At 44.8% G+C, this 19,113-nt stretch overlaps 1 protein-coding gene across 2 annotated transcripts in view; it reads right to left on the bottom strand.

The window, feature by feature from the left end:
• adgrb1a (adhesion G protein-coupled receptor B1a) overlaps window positions 1–19,113 on the bottom strand; it is a 75,122-nt gene that overhangs the window by 7,741 nt on the left and 48,268 nt on the right. Inside the window, exons 18-26 of one of the 2 annotated variants that reach the window (XM_036538843.1) lie at window positions 17,710–17,836; window positions 13,632–13,735; window positions 12,084–12,186; window positions 11,777–11,927; window positions 11,598–11,667; window positions 11,283–11,349; window positions 10,712–10,797; window positions 4,949–5,047; window positions 368–539 (exon numbers count right to left, since the gene is read on the bottom strand). In XM_036538843.1, coding sequence (XP_036394736.1) covers window positions 368–539; window positions 4,949–5,047; window positions 10,712–10,797; window positions 11,283–11,349; window positions 11,598–11,667; window positions 11,777–11,927; window positions 12,084–12,186; window positions 13,632–13,735; window positions 17,710–17,836 — 979 coding nt within the window. The remainder of the gene's footprint in view (window positions 1–367; window positions 540–4,948; window positions 5,048–10,711; window positions 10,798–11,282; window positions 11,350–11,597; window positions 11,668–11,776; window positions 11,928–12,083; window positions 12,187–13,631; window positions 13,736–17,709; window positions 17,837–19,113) is intronic. The other variant, XM_036538844.1, reaches the window with a different exon arrangement.

Raw genomic sequence — 19,113 nt, 5'->3', positions numbered from 1 at the left:
CATGGACGTCACTCCTTGAACATCTCTCATTTTTATCAAGAGTGAAAAAGGAAACAGTTAACCTAACAACCTAATCCAGTGATGGGATAGCTCGCTCTCTCTTATGAGTTTGTCACTTGTGTTTGTTTTGTATTTTTAGTCTTCCTGCTCTCTTATTTGTTTGATTGAAGTCAATATGTGGATGGGATATCTCCTTGCTTCGTGTACAAAATAAAAATTAGTTGCTCATTGGACAGCAACTCTTAAAACCAGCAACTCCACTGAGTTAAAATTGGCTATCCCCAACCTAAACTAAACAATGAATCCACAAGTCATGATCCCTCAGCACAAGAGACATTAAGAGTGAAAACGTAAGTGTACACTCTACCTCTCTGCGAAGGATGCAGTGCACCATGACAATGACAAAGCCCTCCAGAGAGTCAAACACGGCGAAGAGTATCTGGAAGAGGGCGGAGCGGCGGTCAGTGATGGCCAGCACGGCAGACATCCAGGTAAGCGCAAGGAGGGGCAGAACCACACAGGAGCTCCACAGTGACGCCCTGCAGGACAGAAAGAGAATGGCATCCTGGTGAGTTGTGGCAACCTCAGAGCCACATGTAGACATACAAAAAGGGCACAACTATGCATCTATCTGTGCAAAATGGCCTGTGCGGAATCTCTTGTTTTATCCTTTCCCTTGTCTTGATAACATTTTTGTCAAATACCACAGCGAGGTTTCTCTACAACCATAACTAATCAATTAACATCTATTTTACTCTCTTATTTGATTAAAACATAATTGCCAATTTCAAAGACTGTTCCCTTTTATCTCTTTTTTTTTTATTTTTATGTGCGCATCTGCTGAAAGTGAATTTCTGTGATGAGAAATGTTACAAAATGCCAAGCACACATCTGTCTTTAAAAAAATTGTCACTGATCTACGAAATGGATTCACGCTTTTCATTTTGACGTATATGTGAAACCCTAGCCAATTTTCAACCCTCCATAAATAAGTTTTTATGCTGTATAGTTGCCCTTTTTGTTTACAGAAATTATGCCATATACCTATATGCAGATACAGATATATGTCATACTTAAATGTTTACAAAATATTTAGAAAATATACAAATACATACATAAGTATGCATAATACATGTATACTGATATGCATGTATATACACTATATATAGAGCATAAATCAAATTGAACAGAAAGTAATGGGGAACAAGAGCCACAGTAAAAAGAGGAGCAGAGTTATGCAGCACAGGTGAACTAAGGAAAGCAAAACAGGAAGCAAACAGAAAAATGCAAGGAGCAAGAACAGAACGGCAATGACAAAGGACGTCTCTCCTGAATTGGATGTTTCTACAGGGAATGCTTGAAGAACTCTCTCTCTCTTTCTCTATTCCCTTCTCCCTCAGTGCCCACCAACTGTCTTTCTCTCACTCCACCCACCCGTTTTCTCTGTGTGCCCCTCTGTCTTGATCAGGGTAGAGGGAGCTAATTTGCACACACAAGCATGAGCGGGCGGGCACACACACACGCGCGTGTGCGCGCACACAGTATCTACAGAAATGCACACTTCGCTGTGGCTTTGCCTTGAGAATAAATCAAAGGACAGATAAATCAACTTTAATCCCGGTGTCTCGCTTGCTTAATCCAACCCCAGCCATTTTCTTATGAAATCTGGAAGAATAATGGCCGCCATTAATAATAAATTCTCCCAAGTAACACAGCCACTCATGGATATTCTCAGTAAAGGAAAACGCTCACTCAGTTGTGATGAAGCAATATGATATCCATTTACCAGTGCAGAAATTTCGCCCTGTCATGTTACCCTGTTGTCTGTCATCCTACAGGTTTTCTGCAATATAATGTGGGAGTTTCCCTCCCTTACTCCACCTCTTGTCAAATGCTATAGAGCTTGCACAAAGTGTACTGCTTTATGTCTTCCAATGGCAGTTTTGACCTCATAGTACATATCCTATTGTGTGTTAGAAACACAAGCGATCGAACACTGCACGCATGTTAATATCATAGCTCTGCTGAAAGCACAACCCTTATTAATTAATACTAAATTAATAATAACGATAAATGCATTAATGGCATGTCACTCAATTAAAAAAGGGTCAAAGCCAATGTTACATCTTATTTAGGAGCATAATCGTTCATTCAGGTTGGTCATTTTTAATCAGTTTCTTCGGGTGGTTAGACCGGCGGGAATGTGTTGCATTTACGGCGATAATAAATAACCTTTAATGGCGGGGCATCCCATACCAGTCATCAAAGGACGGGGGTTTATGGTGGAGAGCTGAGAAGCATTATTTTAACAGGCGTTTAATAGCCTCTGCTCATACTCAGCTGTCACCTGATCCCTATGACTGAGATGGAGAACTATCAAGGTTATACTAATGTGAAGTGACATGCACTTGAAATGCATACATTTCAGGAATAATAAATACATAATATTAATAAACAAATAGTTTCCATTAATTCAGTTTTATCCATTAACACTACAGTTGTAAAAACCTGGAGAATGCTGCCAGAAAAGCAGAAGATCTGGAAATGTGCAAACAATACGAAAGTGCACCTGAAATTTATGGCTCGGAGCAAAGTGAGAGGCACTATCAGATTTGATGGCTGAGCCACGTGGTGTCTGACTGCGCTGGAAGGAATGGGACGATTTCCTATCGAAAATGGAAACACTAATGCCCACCGACCTAAGCTTTCAAACCTGCTCTCGTGGGGGAAAACACAGGAAAGAGGCGCTCTCAGGTTAGCTGTGCCCTCCAATGAAATCGAAGCAGGAAAATACATAGAGAAAGCCTGCACTGACATTCCTGTTATGAAAGTGGTACATTAGCAATGCCCTCAGTAGCGCATCTGCTACATTGACATGCCATTTTTGCATTCAGAAATCCTCAAGTCCGAGGGGGAAGAAAGACACGAAAACAATCTGCTTGGTGACACGATGTGAACTCACGTTGCTGGCACACTGAGAGCACCTTAGCCCAAGAGATCGGTGATGGAGCAACCAGCCCCCTCCTCTCACCTCACCCCACCCCCAGCCCACACCAACACCCCCCCCCCCTCCCAGCGAGTGCCGCCAAACACATTCTCTTTCAACAGGAGGCAGCGTGACAGCCAGGAGGGGAGCAGAGAGGCTGCTGGGAAATTAGATCACCCCTGTCACAGGGTTTTTTGTCGGTGTGACCCCGGGCGCGGTGATGGTGCCAGCTCACACACGGAGACGACAGGGCCCGGCCCACGCCAGCCTCTGCCCCCCGGGCCATCCTGGCACTCACAGGGGCCCTGCTGTGATGGAGCACACGCCAGAGAAATAGGTCACAGCGTTAGCTGCCATATATTTACGCAACGGACGGGCCTCCCAGGGCACCATCTCTACTGGGGGGGCAGGGAGGGGGCAATACAGGTGCGGGGAGCCAAGGTATTCAGGCTACATCCCAAAACACAGAGAATGTATCTGAATTACTTACAGAGAACTTAGTCTAAATGTCACTACCAAGAGGGACATATCTCCTTTCTCCTTTTCTATTCCCCTTCCCTTTCTCTCTCTCTCTCTCTCTGCTCCCGCTGTCTAAAACATGCAAGTTGCACTTCAAATAAAAGGAATACATTAAGAGGTCTGTGCCGCAAGGGTCCTCTTTGCAGTGCGATGAACTCGTTTCTAGGTCGAGCATGTTATCCTTTAGTTGTGGGTGTGGCTCTGCGCTGCCATAGAATTTTCATGGAGCGAGTGTCAGAACATGAGGGAAGGGCAAGGAGGGCGCTGTCAGAAACAACAAACAACCCAACACGTATAAACATAACTGAGAATCCGATGGAGCCATCGCCGGCGTCTAGACTACAAATATACGAGGCACCGTAAGAGGGAACAAGAACCCGCGAAGAGATTCCGAATTTTTATCACCGAGGGCCCGAACCGAAGAGGACATTCAATCAAATGTGGACCAAGGTGACCACAAGGAAAAAAAAGAGAACATTTCAGCTGGAGCAACACAGAGCTGTATTTCACTTTTGGGCCACGTACCCACCTCTGCAATGCAGAGGTGGCTGTGGCGCGTGTAACCACTGTAGTTACCCAGCATCGGCCGCTTTTGTCCTCAGTCTGAGAATGTGATTTATCCAAACTTAGAGCTGTGGTGTCGCAGCAAACTTAGCTGAGACTGCTAAAACAATGTTGCGGTTTTTAGCCACACTGGTCTCATTGTGGGTCAGTTATGGTATCTGCTTGACCAAATCCATTAAGTGTTATGCCCCCGCTCATCCCTGCCAAAAAAGGATATCTATGTATGTCTAAACAACCCACCTTTGTGCCTTATCTAACCTCTCTCTTGCACTCACAAACCAAGACACACACTCATCGCCAGCTCAAGAAGTTCTCTCAATGGTCTGCCATATACATTGCCTGCACAAACATCCTCTATGCAAAATAATAATAAATAAACTAATAAATAATAAAGGGCAGCATCTTTAGAATGGCCCTATATGACAACCTCTGCAGTGCAGCTGGATTTAATATGAATTAGAACATACCCAGGTCCTCCTTCTCTACAGGAGGCAGCACAGCTTACTGCTGCCATTGTCATCAGGGTATGCATTCAAAGTTCTGCAGCCTAGTCTCAGAGTGTGGCTGCTGACACTTCAATCGAGACTGCATTGACCTCTTTACCGAGGTTTTCTGCATATTATCATCAGTGCACATGCTTACAGCCAGTGTCTGCCATATAGGGACAGCATGAAACTTATTATTAGAGGGATCCTTTATACTTGATTGAAATATATTCGTGCACAAGCAGTCTGGCTTTGCAAGGGGTGTGGGGTAGGGTGGAGGGAGCTGTGTGCGAGAAATGGAGGGGACATAAACGAAAAAGTGAGAAACAGCAGAAGAAAAAAGAAATGAACAGAGCACCAGAAGTAAGAGTTGGAAATAATTAGCGGGACTAACATGGCGTTACTGGTAGCTGTGGTGGACACGTCAGCCGACGAGATTACTCCGCATTTGGCACATTTGAGCGTCATATTGTACAGTGGCACTGTCATCTGACTGCAAAGTCAAATCAACACACTGAAACACACACAGAGCCAGCCACCAAAAAAACAGCAGCTGCAGTATCCCCTTTCCACTGCCAGACTTTCTCTCAGGGCTTGTGGTGTGGGGGAGAGGGAGGGGGTTTGGTAGCCATGGTCTCTGGGGCGGGGCGGGGCTAAGAAACAGGAAGTGTTGCTTCCGTGTGGGCTGCCATAATCTCTGGTAATTGCTGAACCCAGCAATTCAACCCAGATCATCTTCATAAAGCTTCAAGATAAGCCAAACCAGTGACCAGTGTGGAAATAAAATGCTTAAAGGTCAGTGCTTAGAGCAGACACTGTTAATGACAGTTACCCAGAATTCCACTCATGACCAATCAACAACACAACCAAAGATTACTGTAGATTAAAATATATAGGTGTATATTATATCATTCTTAATAAACAACTTAGCATTCATTTTGTTGTTTGTAAACTGCTGTGAATTATCTTTGACTTAATAATTAAGTTCAGTTGAGTCTAAACTAGGTTACCTCCAAACTGCTGTGCATTTCCTGACTGTACATCTTAATGGTATTTCCTTCAAAGAATTTATAGCAGCTTATTTTTTCACTCATTTACTACTGGTTGCTTTCTACACGACAAAACAGTCTAATGGAATTACACCTGCTATTATAGTTTATTTATGCATTTTAGATGCAAAGTAATTATGCGTATTTTGGTGCTACAGTTTGTTACATTTACATTGCTCAAACTCAAACTCATACATTTTACAGTCATTAAGATAAGTGAATTCTCCTTCCAAAGCCTGGTGATTAATGCCAAATGGATATTTTGTCATTAAGCGTGAATCCTGATTCTAGCCCTGGTAGCCTGTCGGAAATTAATGAGGAGTTAAAATTGCATTAGTTTGACTCAAAAGGAAAGAGCCAGAAAAGTTCCCACCCTCCCCACCCGAATAAAAAGGAAACGCTCTGGGAGATGATGGTTGCACTTTAGGGCATCATGCTGCGTGGATTCACTCGGTTCAAAATTCATGTGAAAGGCTCGTCCCATTCACTGTGTCCCATTCAGCGTACCCGCCCGCTGTAACGATCAGTAAATCAGCACAGAAGTCCGCAGAGCATGGTGAACTGAAACATGACCCCTAAGTTCTGCCTGCAGGATGTCACTGCCATTCCACTTTAGCAGGACTGTAGGACACAGAGAGTGTAAGTGCAGTCAGGCAACTCAAGGCCACCTTGCACCATAAGACAAGAGACAAGAAGCTCCTGCTTCACTTTTAAATAAAAAAGGATTGTGCTGGATCACCTTTGGTCACTCATTAATTCACAGCTGTGGTGGTTCTTCATCCCTCACGCCTCACACGTAGGCCATTTTGGGAAGAGCCGACTCGACATGCTTTTAGAACCAGTGAGACGGGGCTGAAAACACTGGCTCATGGACCGCAGCTACATTTAATTCACAGTGCATTAAGAGTAACAGAACTTAACAGAACTTCATTTGCAATTGTTTTTTTTTTTTCCCCCAATGATGCTTGGTAAGTATGAAGTTACTATCTAACCATCAAAGCTGTTGCTACAAATTAAATCTGGACATGCTCAAATGCTCCAGCCTCTACTTTGGATGTAAACATAGTATGTGTGTGTGAGAGTGTGTGCGCATATATACTTACTAAAACTACAGTTGCATTACAACATGCCAGAGAAGATGGCTATTAATATCAAAGCTTTTATCAAGGTGTCTCAGATTACAGCCGGTCCCATGGGTGCCCTTGTCTTTCCCAGAACATTCGCTGAAAAAAAAAAGAATTCCCGTCTGTCCGCCTATTTCAATCAATTCCCACTCTCATAGCTTTAGCTCAGTGTCTGGATAATCACTGCACCGGCCTCAACGCTGCCATGAAGATCGCATTCTATTTTTAAGTCACAACAATTTTCTCCTCTCAATTAGACATCCTAGAGCTGCAATGAGCGCTTTGTTACATTGTTAGACACATTTGCTGTCTGCTTTCTCACCAAGATCAGCTGGTGTGCATGGATGAAGGAAAATCTCCCTCCATTAGTCTTTCTCAGAATATCCTGCAGAACATTTAAGTGTTACTCTCTTTAAAAGTACAGTGGATTGCACACACCAAAACGATTTATTTTTTTCTTTGGAAACTATTTCAAATCAAAATGATCTACTTAAATAAATCTTAGATAAATCTGATATAGCATGTATGATGTAGGTAGTATTTTGCAGACATATGTTTGCAGTTCAATCATACTTGGAAGCATGTTAAGATAACAAAAAAAACTAATATCTAATACTCCCACAAAAAAACATATGGACCCTTTACGGCTTTAAGTAGGTGTAACAACACCATTGTCTGAAAATAGCAATTAATGCCATCAACTTGGCACAGTCGCCAAACTGGTCAGAAATCGATTCTGGGGCTGGTGAAGGCACAGATTAAAAAAACGCATAATGCACGAAATTCAATTTCAGTGAAAGGGCAATACAACTAATAAACTTGTGCCGGAGGCAGTGATATTAAAAAGCAATCAGTGGTTTTGAAGTACAACGCCATTCCCCATCTCTTTATGGCAACCCAGGAATGAAATGCTATGGGACTTCAAAGGCACAGTGTAATATGTTAATGCAATGCTGAAAATCACAAGAAGAAAAAAAAAATCATAATAAAATTGCAGAAGGGGCTTCTCTTGACTTGCTTAGATTCAGCTCTCCAATGCAACGACGGCTAGCATTAGCCACAAATACGCTTCTCAGTGAGGCAAGCAAATCCCTTTATCTCTACACACATTTTCAGCAGTTGCTGTGTGAGAGCATTCCAGCAGAGACTACCCCCATTTCTATAACATTTTCCTACATTTGATACATCAGACTGATGATGCTAATATCCCAAGCTTAAGAGCTCTCAACACAAGGAGTGAAGTAAAATGCCAAAAACACAAAATCGTCAATACAAACACTGACAGCATCATTAGCCTGTTCTGGACCTATTTGAATTTTCCCAGCCAATTACGCTGTACTTTGGGGAGGGGGGGGGGGGCTCATAAGAAAAGTCTCAACGGTATGAGGCTTGCTCCATACAGATGTTACTCTATGCTTAATTAGACGCAGCCCACATTAATTAGCTTAATTAAACACGTTATGTGCTGGAACCCACAAAGAGGAAAAGGAAGAAAGTACTGCAATTTGTGCAGTCCAACGAGGCGGCCGCACACGTCTCCTCCACAAAGCTCCTAAAACCATCCCTACTCCGGAACTCACCATCCCCAAATCCCCAGAAATAAATAAATGAGATAAATAAAACAAGATGACCCTTAGACAAAATGGAAAGACCTTTAGCATGGCTGTTCAACCTAGACCTCTGCATCGATGCAAACAAAACCACTGCAAGACAGGACTCTGCAACACAATAGGCAGGTCACCAACATCCAGGGGTGCAATTACCTAACCTGTGTGCACCAAACACTTGCTCTTAGCCTTCCTGTATCTTCCTCAAGTAAACTGCCATCGAGGCACTTGTTTGTCAGACAAGCCTTATCTGAGCCAAGAGCCAGTGCTCTATGGAATCTGTCAGGTGTAGGCATACGGGGAGAAAAGAGTCGGACTAAATTTACTTTGGCTTCCAAGCAAGCCTCTCAGCATGACTCCTTAAAGAGGAGATGCAGTATGTAGTCACACATGAACGCACACACACACAAACACACACAGAGCAAAATGGACCCCAGGAATGAAAGAGAGACTAATAAAAACCCTGCTTCTTCATATTAATAAGGTCGTAAAACATCTGAATAGGCTTTAAATGCATAATTTGAAATTTAAACAGATGTTTAGTCTTAATTTTACTAACACCGTTCTCCATTTGGCAGTTGAAACTACAATATCGATGGTGAAAAATAACACTAACACAAATATAGGTGTCCTATCTCAAATAGCCTGTTCCAAATTTATGTAGCCATTAATAGTGTTGATGTTATTATCATTTATTTCCAGAAGCACTATTTATCTTCCGAGCCACTGCAGTGGGAGGTGGGGAGGGGGTGAGGGGATTGTAATTTGGTGTACAGGCTGTACCATTGGGCTGGGGATGGAAGGAACTACTGATTTTTAGGACTGGGGTTGGGAAGAGGGGAGGGGGGAGGGGTGGGGGCTGGCTTCCCTATACTGTGAGCCCTCAGCGAGAGTGTCCGTGTCATGGTGAGAAAGGGGATGCTGCAGAACTGCAACACAATGTTTCAGACGACAAACAGAGTCAGTCAGAGAGAGTAATCATCAAGAGGCAAAAAACACACACTGTTCAGAGGAAGAAAACCAACAGCAGAATGAAATAACAATGCCAATGTGGGCATGCCAGCCTGCTGGCAAAGGGGGTTGCAGAGCCCAGGAAGAAGAAACCAAGTGGCTTAAAGGGTCAGAACTCATTTCTCTTTTCTGTGTATCATTCATGGCCAATATTTGGTACGGGCAAGTTCTCTCACGCCCCAGCAGCATTAAACAGTCTCATTCCAAAATGCGTGTGTGTGTCTATATGTGTGTGTGTGTGTGTGTGTGTGTCTGTGATGAAACAGATCGATCACAGTGCCCCATCTGTCTACAGACTAGGTCACTATTGATCCGGTGTTGTTGATATATTTTCCAATAACTGACTCGTTTCCCTTCCTGGTTTTCCTGACCACCCCTTTAATAAAATAATCCATAAAAAAAACAAACAATAGAAATGGATATACAAATTTATATCAATAGCAAATAGCTACATCTACAAAATAGGAAAAGCTGTAGCAATGTAACAGAAGCAACATATATGGCAGCGGTACAAAAAAACTGTTTGGCGGAAATGCAATGATACAAGCACAGACGTGCCATTGTGTTTCTGTAAGGATCTATAACCAGTCGTCTCCCTTTTCTGAACTACGCCTTTCCTATTATATGCCTCACTCTAGTTCTAGAATGGCTACTGGATTCCATTTGTTACATTTTAATAATCTCTTCTCCAATCAAATTTTGTGCAGATGTGCTACATCACAGCGGCAAAGACAAAATATACTATGTGTGAATTATGCTGTAACCAAAAAGCAAAGCAAGGCAAAGATTCAGGTTGAGAGAACACTATAATCAATCCTAAACTATGTGACAGCTAAGTAGTGCCCCTCTGTGACAACTGTACTAGGTGAGTCATTCCATGTAAGTCTTGACCCTGGACTGATGGTGACTCAGCTCAATTTTCCTGCACCCAGGACTCATGGACACTACCTCTGAATCACTGTACCCACAATGCCTTGCCCGAGCCCAGTCATATCCTGTTGTCGTGTGTTTCTATCAGCTGCCCTTGCATGTGCATCCTTCACCTTGGTGTGAGCCCTCCACAAACATCTTCCTGTGCTTTGGCTTCCTGTACTCTCTCTTTCTTTACCTATCAGTCACTCCATTTCTCTGTCAGTTCTTTTGACCTCCATGTCTCATGGTTCCACCCCTTGCCAACCCCCCACTATCTTCTACTCTCCTGACTTTCTTATTCTTTCTTTTCTCCTTCCTACTTTTTCTTATCATTTTTCTTATATCTTTTCTGACCATTTAGTGCGAGGGACAATGAAGCAATGCACCCAACCCCCCATTTTAGGACAGGCTGGTTATGGGTCCTCCGATGTAATGACAGATTGATAAGGCGTACCCTGCCCGCTCCTTCAGTTTCATATCGGTGATGCCGTCTTTAGACACCAGTTTGTTAAAAACCAGTATCCCAATAACCATGTTAACCTGGCAGAGAGAGAAACAGAGACAGTGAAGGGGTGGCCCACACAGTCAGCAGGATTTTTAGAACATTCCAGAAAGACCTTATCAGGTTACATCCACTCTCATGCAATGTGTCATTTAATGTAAATTAAACACTTACAGAAACATACTTGAACATTAAATGTGATAAAGATCTTGCCAAAATATCATTTTTTAATTAGGACTGTAATCCTGTTCAGCAGATCTCAAATGCTTTTGTTTTTTTTTTGGTTCAAAAGGATAAATAAACAACTTTCCTTCTAATTTTTTACTAGTGGTATTCTGACCCATATCTTCATTAGGAGGATTCTGAAACTGCAATCACCCTCAGACTTTTGAGTTCCTCATAGGAAGCATGAACTGACACATGCTGTGGTTATTAACACAAGCTCTACCTCTGTATGTCAGTAAGGCTAAGGAAAAACACAGAGCGTGTGATGGATCGTGGGGATGAAAGGAAGGGAAAGTACCAGAACCACAGCGGCTGCCGGCCCCACAAACGCGTAGAGGAGTCCACCTTCCAGAGAAAGCCAACAGCTGAGAGAATGAGACAGAGGGAGAAGTAGGGGAAGGAGAGAGGGTAACACAAAAAAAAAACGAGTTTATCCACCACAGTCCAGTGAGCTCACACAAATGCAGGCCTGCAGGCTATTGCATTATGCTTTCGCTCCCTCAGTGGTTTTCTGAGTGTCGGAGTCACTGTGTGTCATGCTCTGTGAGCTGGGCACACTCGGTGTCCTCCCCAGCACTCAGACTACAGGAGAAAGCAGAAGGTGAGCACTCACTAGTTGACGGTGCCGTATCCTTTGGCCTTGGTGAAGCCTACAGAGATGGCCACAATGAGAGCAGGGAGGCCTGGAGAGGGCAGAAGGAGAGACAGGGGTCAGGGGCTGGCAATGGATGAGCCAGAGAGAGGTCAGGGTAAACAAGATGCTAACTGAGAACGTTCCAGAAAGCCGCTCACCCCAGCCCAGGCAAAGGAAGCGCTTGCGGATGATGCGGTTCCTCAAGCGGCCGGTCACCGCCATGTAGGACTGCCACGCCTCCGTCAGCACCCAGCAGAAGGAGGACAGAAAGAAGAAATGGAGGAAGGCAGCCACCAGAGTACACACCACCTGAGAGAGAAAAGGGAGGAGGAAAGAGAGCAAAGAGAGAGAGAGACAATCAGTCAGGCAAACAGGGCAAGAACAGCAGACAGCAGAGGCTAAGTTTGTTTGACAAAGCTGAGAAAGCAAGGAGTTTAACTGCCTTTGAGGACGACACGCTGTTACCTTGTTGCGTGTCTGTGTCTGTCCAATTAGGATGAGGGCGTTGGATGAGATGATGGAGAGGCAGAAGTTTATCAGGATGACAGAGCGCTCCGAACGAATGTACCTGGAGGAGCAATGGCAGGGCACACGTCAGCCAATTGGAAGTGTCCCTGCATACTGTTCATGTAAAGAACCACTTCATTTAACTCCCTGAAAGTCATGTTTCCCACACCAGGATATCCTGCATTTAAACTGGTTTTATACATCACCCAAAGCCTCCCTGCAGCACTCAGGGGACACTACAGCTCGTCTGTGTATGAACACTGCATAATCCGGACGGCCATATTTATGACACGCGAAACACGCCGTTGTTTATGGGTCTGTTGTTCCATGCTCTGCTGAGCTGTGGGGCGCGTGAATCACTCACCCAAATGAAGCGCAGCCACTTGCCACCTGTCTGTCTAGTTTCATGACAACTAAAGTGAACGGACAGGTAATGACCTGAAAATGGGGGGGCTGGGGGGAATCACAACAGGTTTCTGTACTGAAACCACTTCCAGCAAGCATAAAAGTCATTGATATATTTGACAAAGGGGGGTGAGGCCATAACGGATGATGCATGTTGCAGGGACACTGCTTCCAACTGCATCCGCACCACTGCACTGCACAGCATGGAAGAGTGACCATTTCCTTTCTGTATTAGCTCACATCTTATACAGACTCCCATCTTCTCACTTTCCTTGTTCGATGAACAGCTGCAGCACCCATCCTGCTCACCCCCCCCCCCACATCCAGCTGGCCCTGTTCAGGCCCAGAGACAATAAAGCCACATACGATGGGGTCCTTGACTGGCCATGAGAAGCACGAGTCTGTTCCAGGTCCAAATGCCAGCTGGGCACATGGGAGCAGGGAGGGCGATGCTGCTGGCGCAAGCTGACCTGGGTGCAGGCGGGTTTAGTCCCCATTATCTTACCCATTAGGGTGGACAAACAAAGACCGCTGCGGGCACCTTTTGATGCGCTGGCCCCGGGTCTCGCACACTGCCCCCTCTCTATTTCTTTTTGTCTTTCTCTCTTTTCTCTCTATGCCCCCCCCTGGCCCACTCCAGTCTAGTGAACTGCTTGTTTGAACTCCAAACTATACACTGGTCACCTCCACTGCTCACAAGACAAGAGCGCATTCATTGCTTCGCTTTGTTAGTTTGATTGACAGACACCCTTTATCCAGAGCCACCAACATAGCTTACATACAGTGTTACCCTTTGGCACAGCTGTACATTTACTGAAGCGATTCTGGTTAAGCGACATAGTACCTTAATTCAATTTCCTCCCATCCAGTAAAGCCATTGTCTTCAATTTTAACAGCCAATGCAACAACAATGCTACTCAGTGATAGTTAAAAAGACAAGGTGATTACAATATGATACGTATTCAATAATCCCCCTTCCCCGCAGACACATATACCCTCACAATGGGTGCACTATCAAAAGGTCACAGTATGGGCTCACTCACTGGTGAGTGACTGCTTGTCCTTGGAAACAAACAAGGCAGCAGGCGGCGGGCCTCTTACCTCCAGACGGACACGTAGATGATGATGAGCAGCAGCAGGGTGAGCGAGGAGACCCCGCAGCCCACGATGAGCGTCACCGACGGCAGCAGCGTTTTGTCCATGTTCTGGAGGAGAGACACAGCGCCTGGGTTAGATGCATACACAGGGTCGGTGATGTCTCTCGTGCGCGTGACGGCCCCCCTCTCACCACCTGCTGACTGGCGCAATTAGGCCACGCGAGTGGAGCAAGGTGACTTCAAGGTGACTCTGCGAAGTCCCCTCTCCGTCGAGGCAGAGAAATGGCGGCAACGGTTCCCGTTCTGCTTCGTCAAATTAAAACCGGCAAACAAGGCAAAAAATTTCCCCACTGTATAGAGTGTATCATCGTGCTCGTCTAGTCATTTCTCTCCACTAAAGTGATCCACCTTCCATATGTTGCCATGGTTCTTTTTTTCCCCCCTCTTTCTTCTTGGTTGTCATGGTGATGTTAGCATGGCAGCAGCATCAGCTGCGGCAATAGCAGCAGCATCCATCGGCCGCTGTAGGCAATGGTGTATTGCAGTGAGTGGTGCGTGTGTGTGTGTGTGCGTGTGTGTATGTGTGTGTGTGTGTGTGTGTGTGCAGTGTGGCAATGCAGAGGCCTCCTGCCAGGGCAGGCTGGGAAAAGGGGCAGCGCCATGTTGCCTTGCCCAGCAGGGACTGGCTGGTGGGCATTTATCACCCGTGTGCCCGCCTCTGCCAGGAACAACGGGCAGGGGCAAACGCACTGCTGAGGCCATCTTGTGACAATGCCAGCTGTCTGTGAGAGCTGTCACATGACCAAAAAAAAGAGGATTCTTACGGTGTCTCCAAAGGACGCATGAAGGGAGGGAGCAAAATGCTGGGGCAAGTCAGACACAATTCCATTTTTTGTGCTGCATACTCCTTTGAAGCTCTCCCGTGTGTGTGTGCGTCTGTCTGTGTGGGTGCGGGGAGATGTCTGAGTCTAATGGCCCCACAGCCCACCCTTTGCAGAGGAGATAATTGGTCGAGTTTATAGCTAGCCCTGTCTCCAGGTTGCTTGCCTATACCAGGCCAAGGTAATTAAATCCCTTTTGATTAATCGGCACTGCAGCGAGTCCCTTAAAAAAGATTACGAGCACAGCGGAACAGAGAAGCCTGGGAGGTGGACTAACTTTGTACAGCCACCACCCAATCAGAGCAGGGAGGAGTCAGACTCAGAGGTACTGCATAGGCCTTGATTATTTGAATAATGGGGAAGACATACACAGCGAGGCTTACATCTGCACTGCAAAGGGATGCTATTCCTAAACAGGAGTAGTGGTAATTAGAACTGAACTGACAGCCACTGTGAGACTGCGGTCTGACTGGTCCTCACACTCTCAGTGTGCATACTCGGGATTTAACATGGCAGGCATGGCGGATCACTTTGGGTTCCAGTAGAGGATCCTTGCTTTGAAATGACATGAGGAAATTACAGGAAGGGGGATTAGGAGGATGTATCTGACTACTGAAAGCAGGGTTCACTCCATTCCGCTCTCTCTCTCTCTCTAAGACTGTCTAAGAAAGAAAGAGTCAAAAGTGCCTCTGTGATGCAGATGGAGGAGACGCACCTCCGAACAAAGACCCTGCGGGCCCACGCCAAGACAAAGCATCACCACTGCACTGTTTAAAAAAAAACGATGTTGCAGATTTATGCTGAAATCCATCCGAAAGTATAGGCTGAGGCAGGTACTGTCACGAAGAGGCTGTGAAGAGGTGGATCTCTGATCTGCTTGCAACCCCCCAACAGTGATCGCCCGGGTCCCAGTGCAAACAAACAGCCTACGCTTGTGACATGCCGTTTCTCTCCGTGGGCGCACGGTGAAACCGGAAGAGATTGATTTGTGAATCCATTTGCTTCTCTCACTTGTAAGCATGGAATGAAAGCAGCAGACTGTCACAAGGCAGCTTAAACAAGGTTCATTGGTCAAGGGCACCCGCTGGTCCCTCTGGGAAGAACGCCTGTATGGACCTGTCCTTTGGTGTCTCCAAACATAGGGGTGAGGGTCGGGCATTTGAAACGACCGCAGCGATTTCTTTGTTTCTTTTCTCCCCGTCTTTTAACACTGCGCAGCTGAACAGTATTGAACCCGTCTAGGAGGCACACCAGAAAAGGGAAAGGAGAGGAGGGGGGGAAAAGGGAGAGAGAAAGCACTGCTTTGCGGCCAGACGTCTGTCTTTCAGCTGGCCTCTTTGTTATTCAGAGTCTGTGCGCGTCTAGCTGCAGAGAGTGGGGCTGTCGGATGGAAAATCCGGAGGTAAAGCGGGAAGCCAGTGCTTCCACGGGAATGATCAGCGCCGTAGTCATGGTGGTCTTGCAAAATGAAGGGGTGCTGCCACTGCTTTTCTCTGATTCCCAGTGGGGGGGGGGACAGGTAACAACCCGCCAAAAAAAGCATGCCGGGACAAAAACCCGTCTGCAACACAGGGTGAAACCGGCAGTGTCTGCACAGGTAGACCGGGCCAATCAATGCGGATGTGACCGAATTTTTTGGACGGGGGGGGGGTTGTATGTTGGCAATTCAGCTCGGCTGAGTGCAAACAGATCGCTGTCTCACAAAAAAAGCATGACGCAGACACATGCGCCCCAGGCACACTGTGCACTGCAAACCTGAGAGGAAGTCGCACATGACCAGGAGCGTGCAGTGACTGCCACGCTGGTGCATGTTCGGGCTCCCTTTCCAAAGCAGATAAATCTGCATACATCTTGCAGTGCTCCCTTCCCACAGCCCCTCCCTCACCCCTCACCAGTGGCATAATCTTTGCTGTAGGATGGAACGACAAGCTTAGAACATCAAATGCACAGCTTCAGATTCGGAGTGAGAGCCTGACGGGTTTATTTCTTCGCCTGTATTAACATATCTGTCCGTGGTTTGCAGGTGCAGTCACCCCCATCCTCTCCCCCCACCAACCTGCCAATTTCATTTCTATACCTTTGTGTTTGACGCCGCAAACTCCAACCATACCGCAGTAGAGAACAGGGGTGAAATGTTCCCTTTTACTCTCCCTCCATTAAAAAAAAGAAACAGTATCTGGGCCAGGAGGCACAAAGGAGACATTATGGCATCTTCTATAGCTTTAAGAGCCCCCAGTGCGGATGTTGTTACCAGGGTAACTGGTGAACAAAATGCTTTAGAGGCAGGTTCCATTCTAATAATAACTGCTCTGACTGAATGAAAATTCCACACAAAGACATTGCCTATCTCTGAAGGAATATGTACAGAGTCATAGATGTTGGTCATTCTAACCCCCAGCTAATGTGGATGTCGAATACAGCAAATGCAGTGTTTGTAATGACCCTTTCACATTTACATAGGGCTGCTACATTTAATCACTGTTGCCCTATTGCAGTCACAGTCTGCTTTTTCCTGCATTTTTATTCATTACTCTTTCCCAGCTAAAAGCAAACAAAAAGCTTCACAGGCACTGGAAAGTAAAACATATTTATAAAAGAACTGTGTATATATTTATAATATTTATAATATACATATTTATGATAAAGTAATAGCCAATAAATACTGAATATGAACTAATAGTCTCCATTATGGATGAAAATATTTTGCTTTTTTTTGTTTGTTTTATTCAGAATCAATATTGTAAGCTCAGTAACTTACACTTCCCTTTGTAATTGCATTCATTTTAGTTGAAACGTCGTTCCGTTTATCTTCTCATTGTATTTAAGAAATAACATATGTAAATCAAATATATTGCAGCGTCAACATCAGGATAATAAAGAAGAAAAAAAAAACGCCGTATGTGCACCAAGTGAAAAGACAATTTAGCAACTGTCGATATTTTTCGAAAAGAAAAATGGCAAAATGTTCTATACGCATTTCTACACCCCAAAAATTCCCAGGCACAGAAATCATGGCTTGACAGAATGGCACAAGCATGCCGAAAGAGAGGGAGGGAGGGAGCGCCACAAGGATCTGTTGAAACGGAATGACAATGACGCCTATTTTATCTTTTTTTTTTTCCTCCATGCTCTTATCACGCAAAACGAACGTTTCGAATGCTTATCGTTTAAGAATGAAGAAAATGCAGATATTCCACTTACCATGTCAGGATTTAGCCGTGCTAAAATGGCGAAGCTGGATAGTCTGTCACACACACATTTGGTTCTGAATGAATCGACGGGCACCGCTCTGCAGCCTCTTGCCGACCAGGATCCGAGCAGCGAGGAGCTGCGAGGGGAGAGAGAGAACAGCGGAGTGTTAAAAACAGGGAAAACCGACTTAAATCCCCCTTACGTTTAACCAGCTATTTTTCGTGATCCCTCTCCGTCTCCGCTGCATGCGAGGCAGAGCACGGAAAACACACTGAAATTTGTGATGGAGAGGAGGATCAGTGGCGGCGTACACTACAGGTTTCTGCATGGCCAGGTTATTGCAATACAGGGAAATTCAAATATGCGCCAAAACAGAATTCACAAGCACATACCGAATAATAATAATAATAATAATAATAATAATAATAATAATAATAACAATAAATTGGGCGCCATTAATTTCAACTTATTTTTTAAACGTTTACCTTCATTGTATGTTTTTTTTTTATTGATCACCTTCAAAGATGACAACTGTATAAGATTTATATCATTTATATCATTATATAAACAATTGGAAAATAATGCAGAAGTGCCATAAGAAGACACTTCAATCAGCAAAGGTCACCCCCTATCCAATGCTGACACAATTCATTGCAATTTGGCACACATGACTTTACACATCCCTCACAGTGATAGCAACGTCTTTTTCCATGAATTTAAACAACATGGAGGAGTAACATATGACACCCCCCCCCCCCCCGTAATATATCTTTATGTGGCTTCCCTCTGCAGCCATATCTGTACACCAAGTGCTCAGAAAAAAATTGAACCCAAAAGAGGAGAAGGTCATATGTGGGTGGAGCCACAGGTGTTCTCCATGTGCCCTTTCTTGGTCCCTTCAAATAGAGCTTCACCCATCTACTACACATCTGATTATTTGTAATCAAGACTCATTAAGTCTGTAGCACTTTTTTAAAAAAATAATTATCAGGTTACACTGAGGAACAGAGCTAAAATTATGTGTCTACCAATCTTGGTTGCTGTGCCGTAATGACAGGATTTAACAAAACACTGGCTGAAATTCTTGACATGAATATACTGGACCCAAATCAGCAGGCATAATGTGCAAAAGGTATTTGCAGTATAGTGGCGTGCTTTTCAAAGTGATGTGAATCTGTTCAAATGTGTGAAATGTCTGCTTAGAGTCTTTTCTGCCAGTTGTGTGTTGACTGAATGGTAAATATCTGCCAAAATACAACAACAATCTCTCCCACTGCTCTTAACCCATCCCGGTTCAAGCTTTAAGTGTATCACTGCAGCAAGGATGGAGAGCGTTCACATTGTCAAAACAGATTACCCAAACGCCATCTGAAGTGCAAAACGCTGCGTACTGCAGCTACATCACACACGAGA

Source organism: Megalops cyprinoides, chromosome 10 (assembly GCF_013368585.1).
Source record: "Megalops cyprinoides isolate fMegCyp1 chromosome 10, fMegCyp1.pri, whole genome shotgun sequence".
NCBI lineage: Eukaryota > Metazoa > Chordata > Actinopteri > Elopiformes > Megalopidae > Megalops > Megalops cyprinoides.
This window is presented reverse-complemented; position numbering and strand designations above follow the sequence as displayed.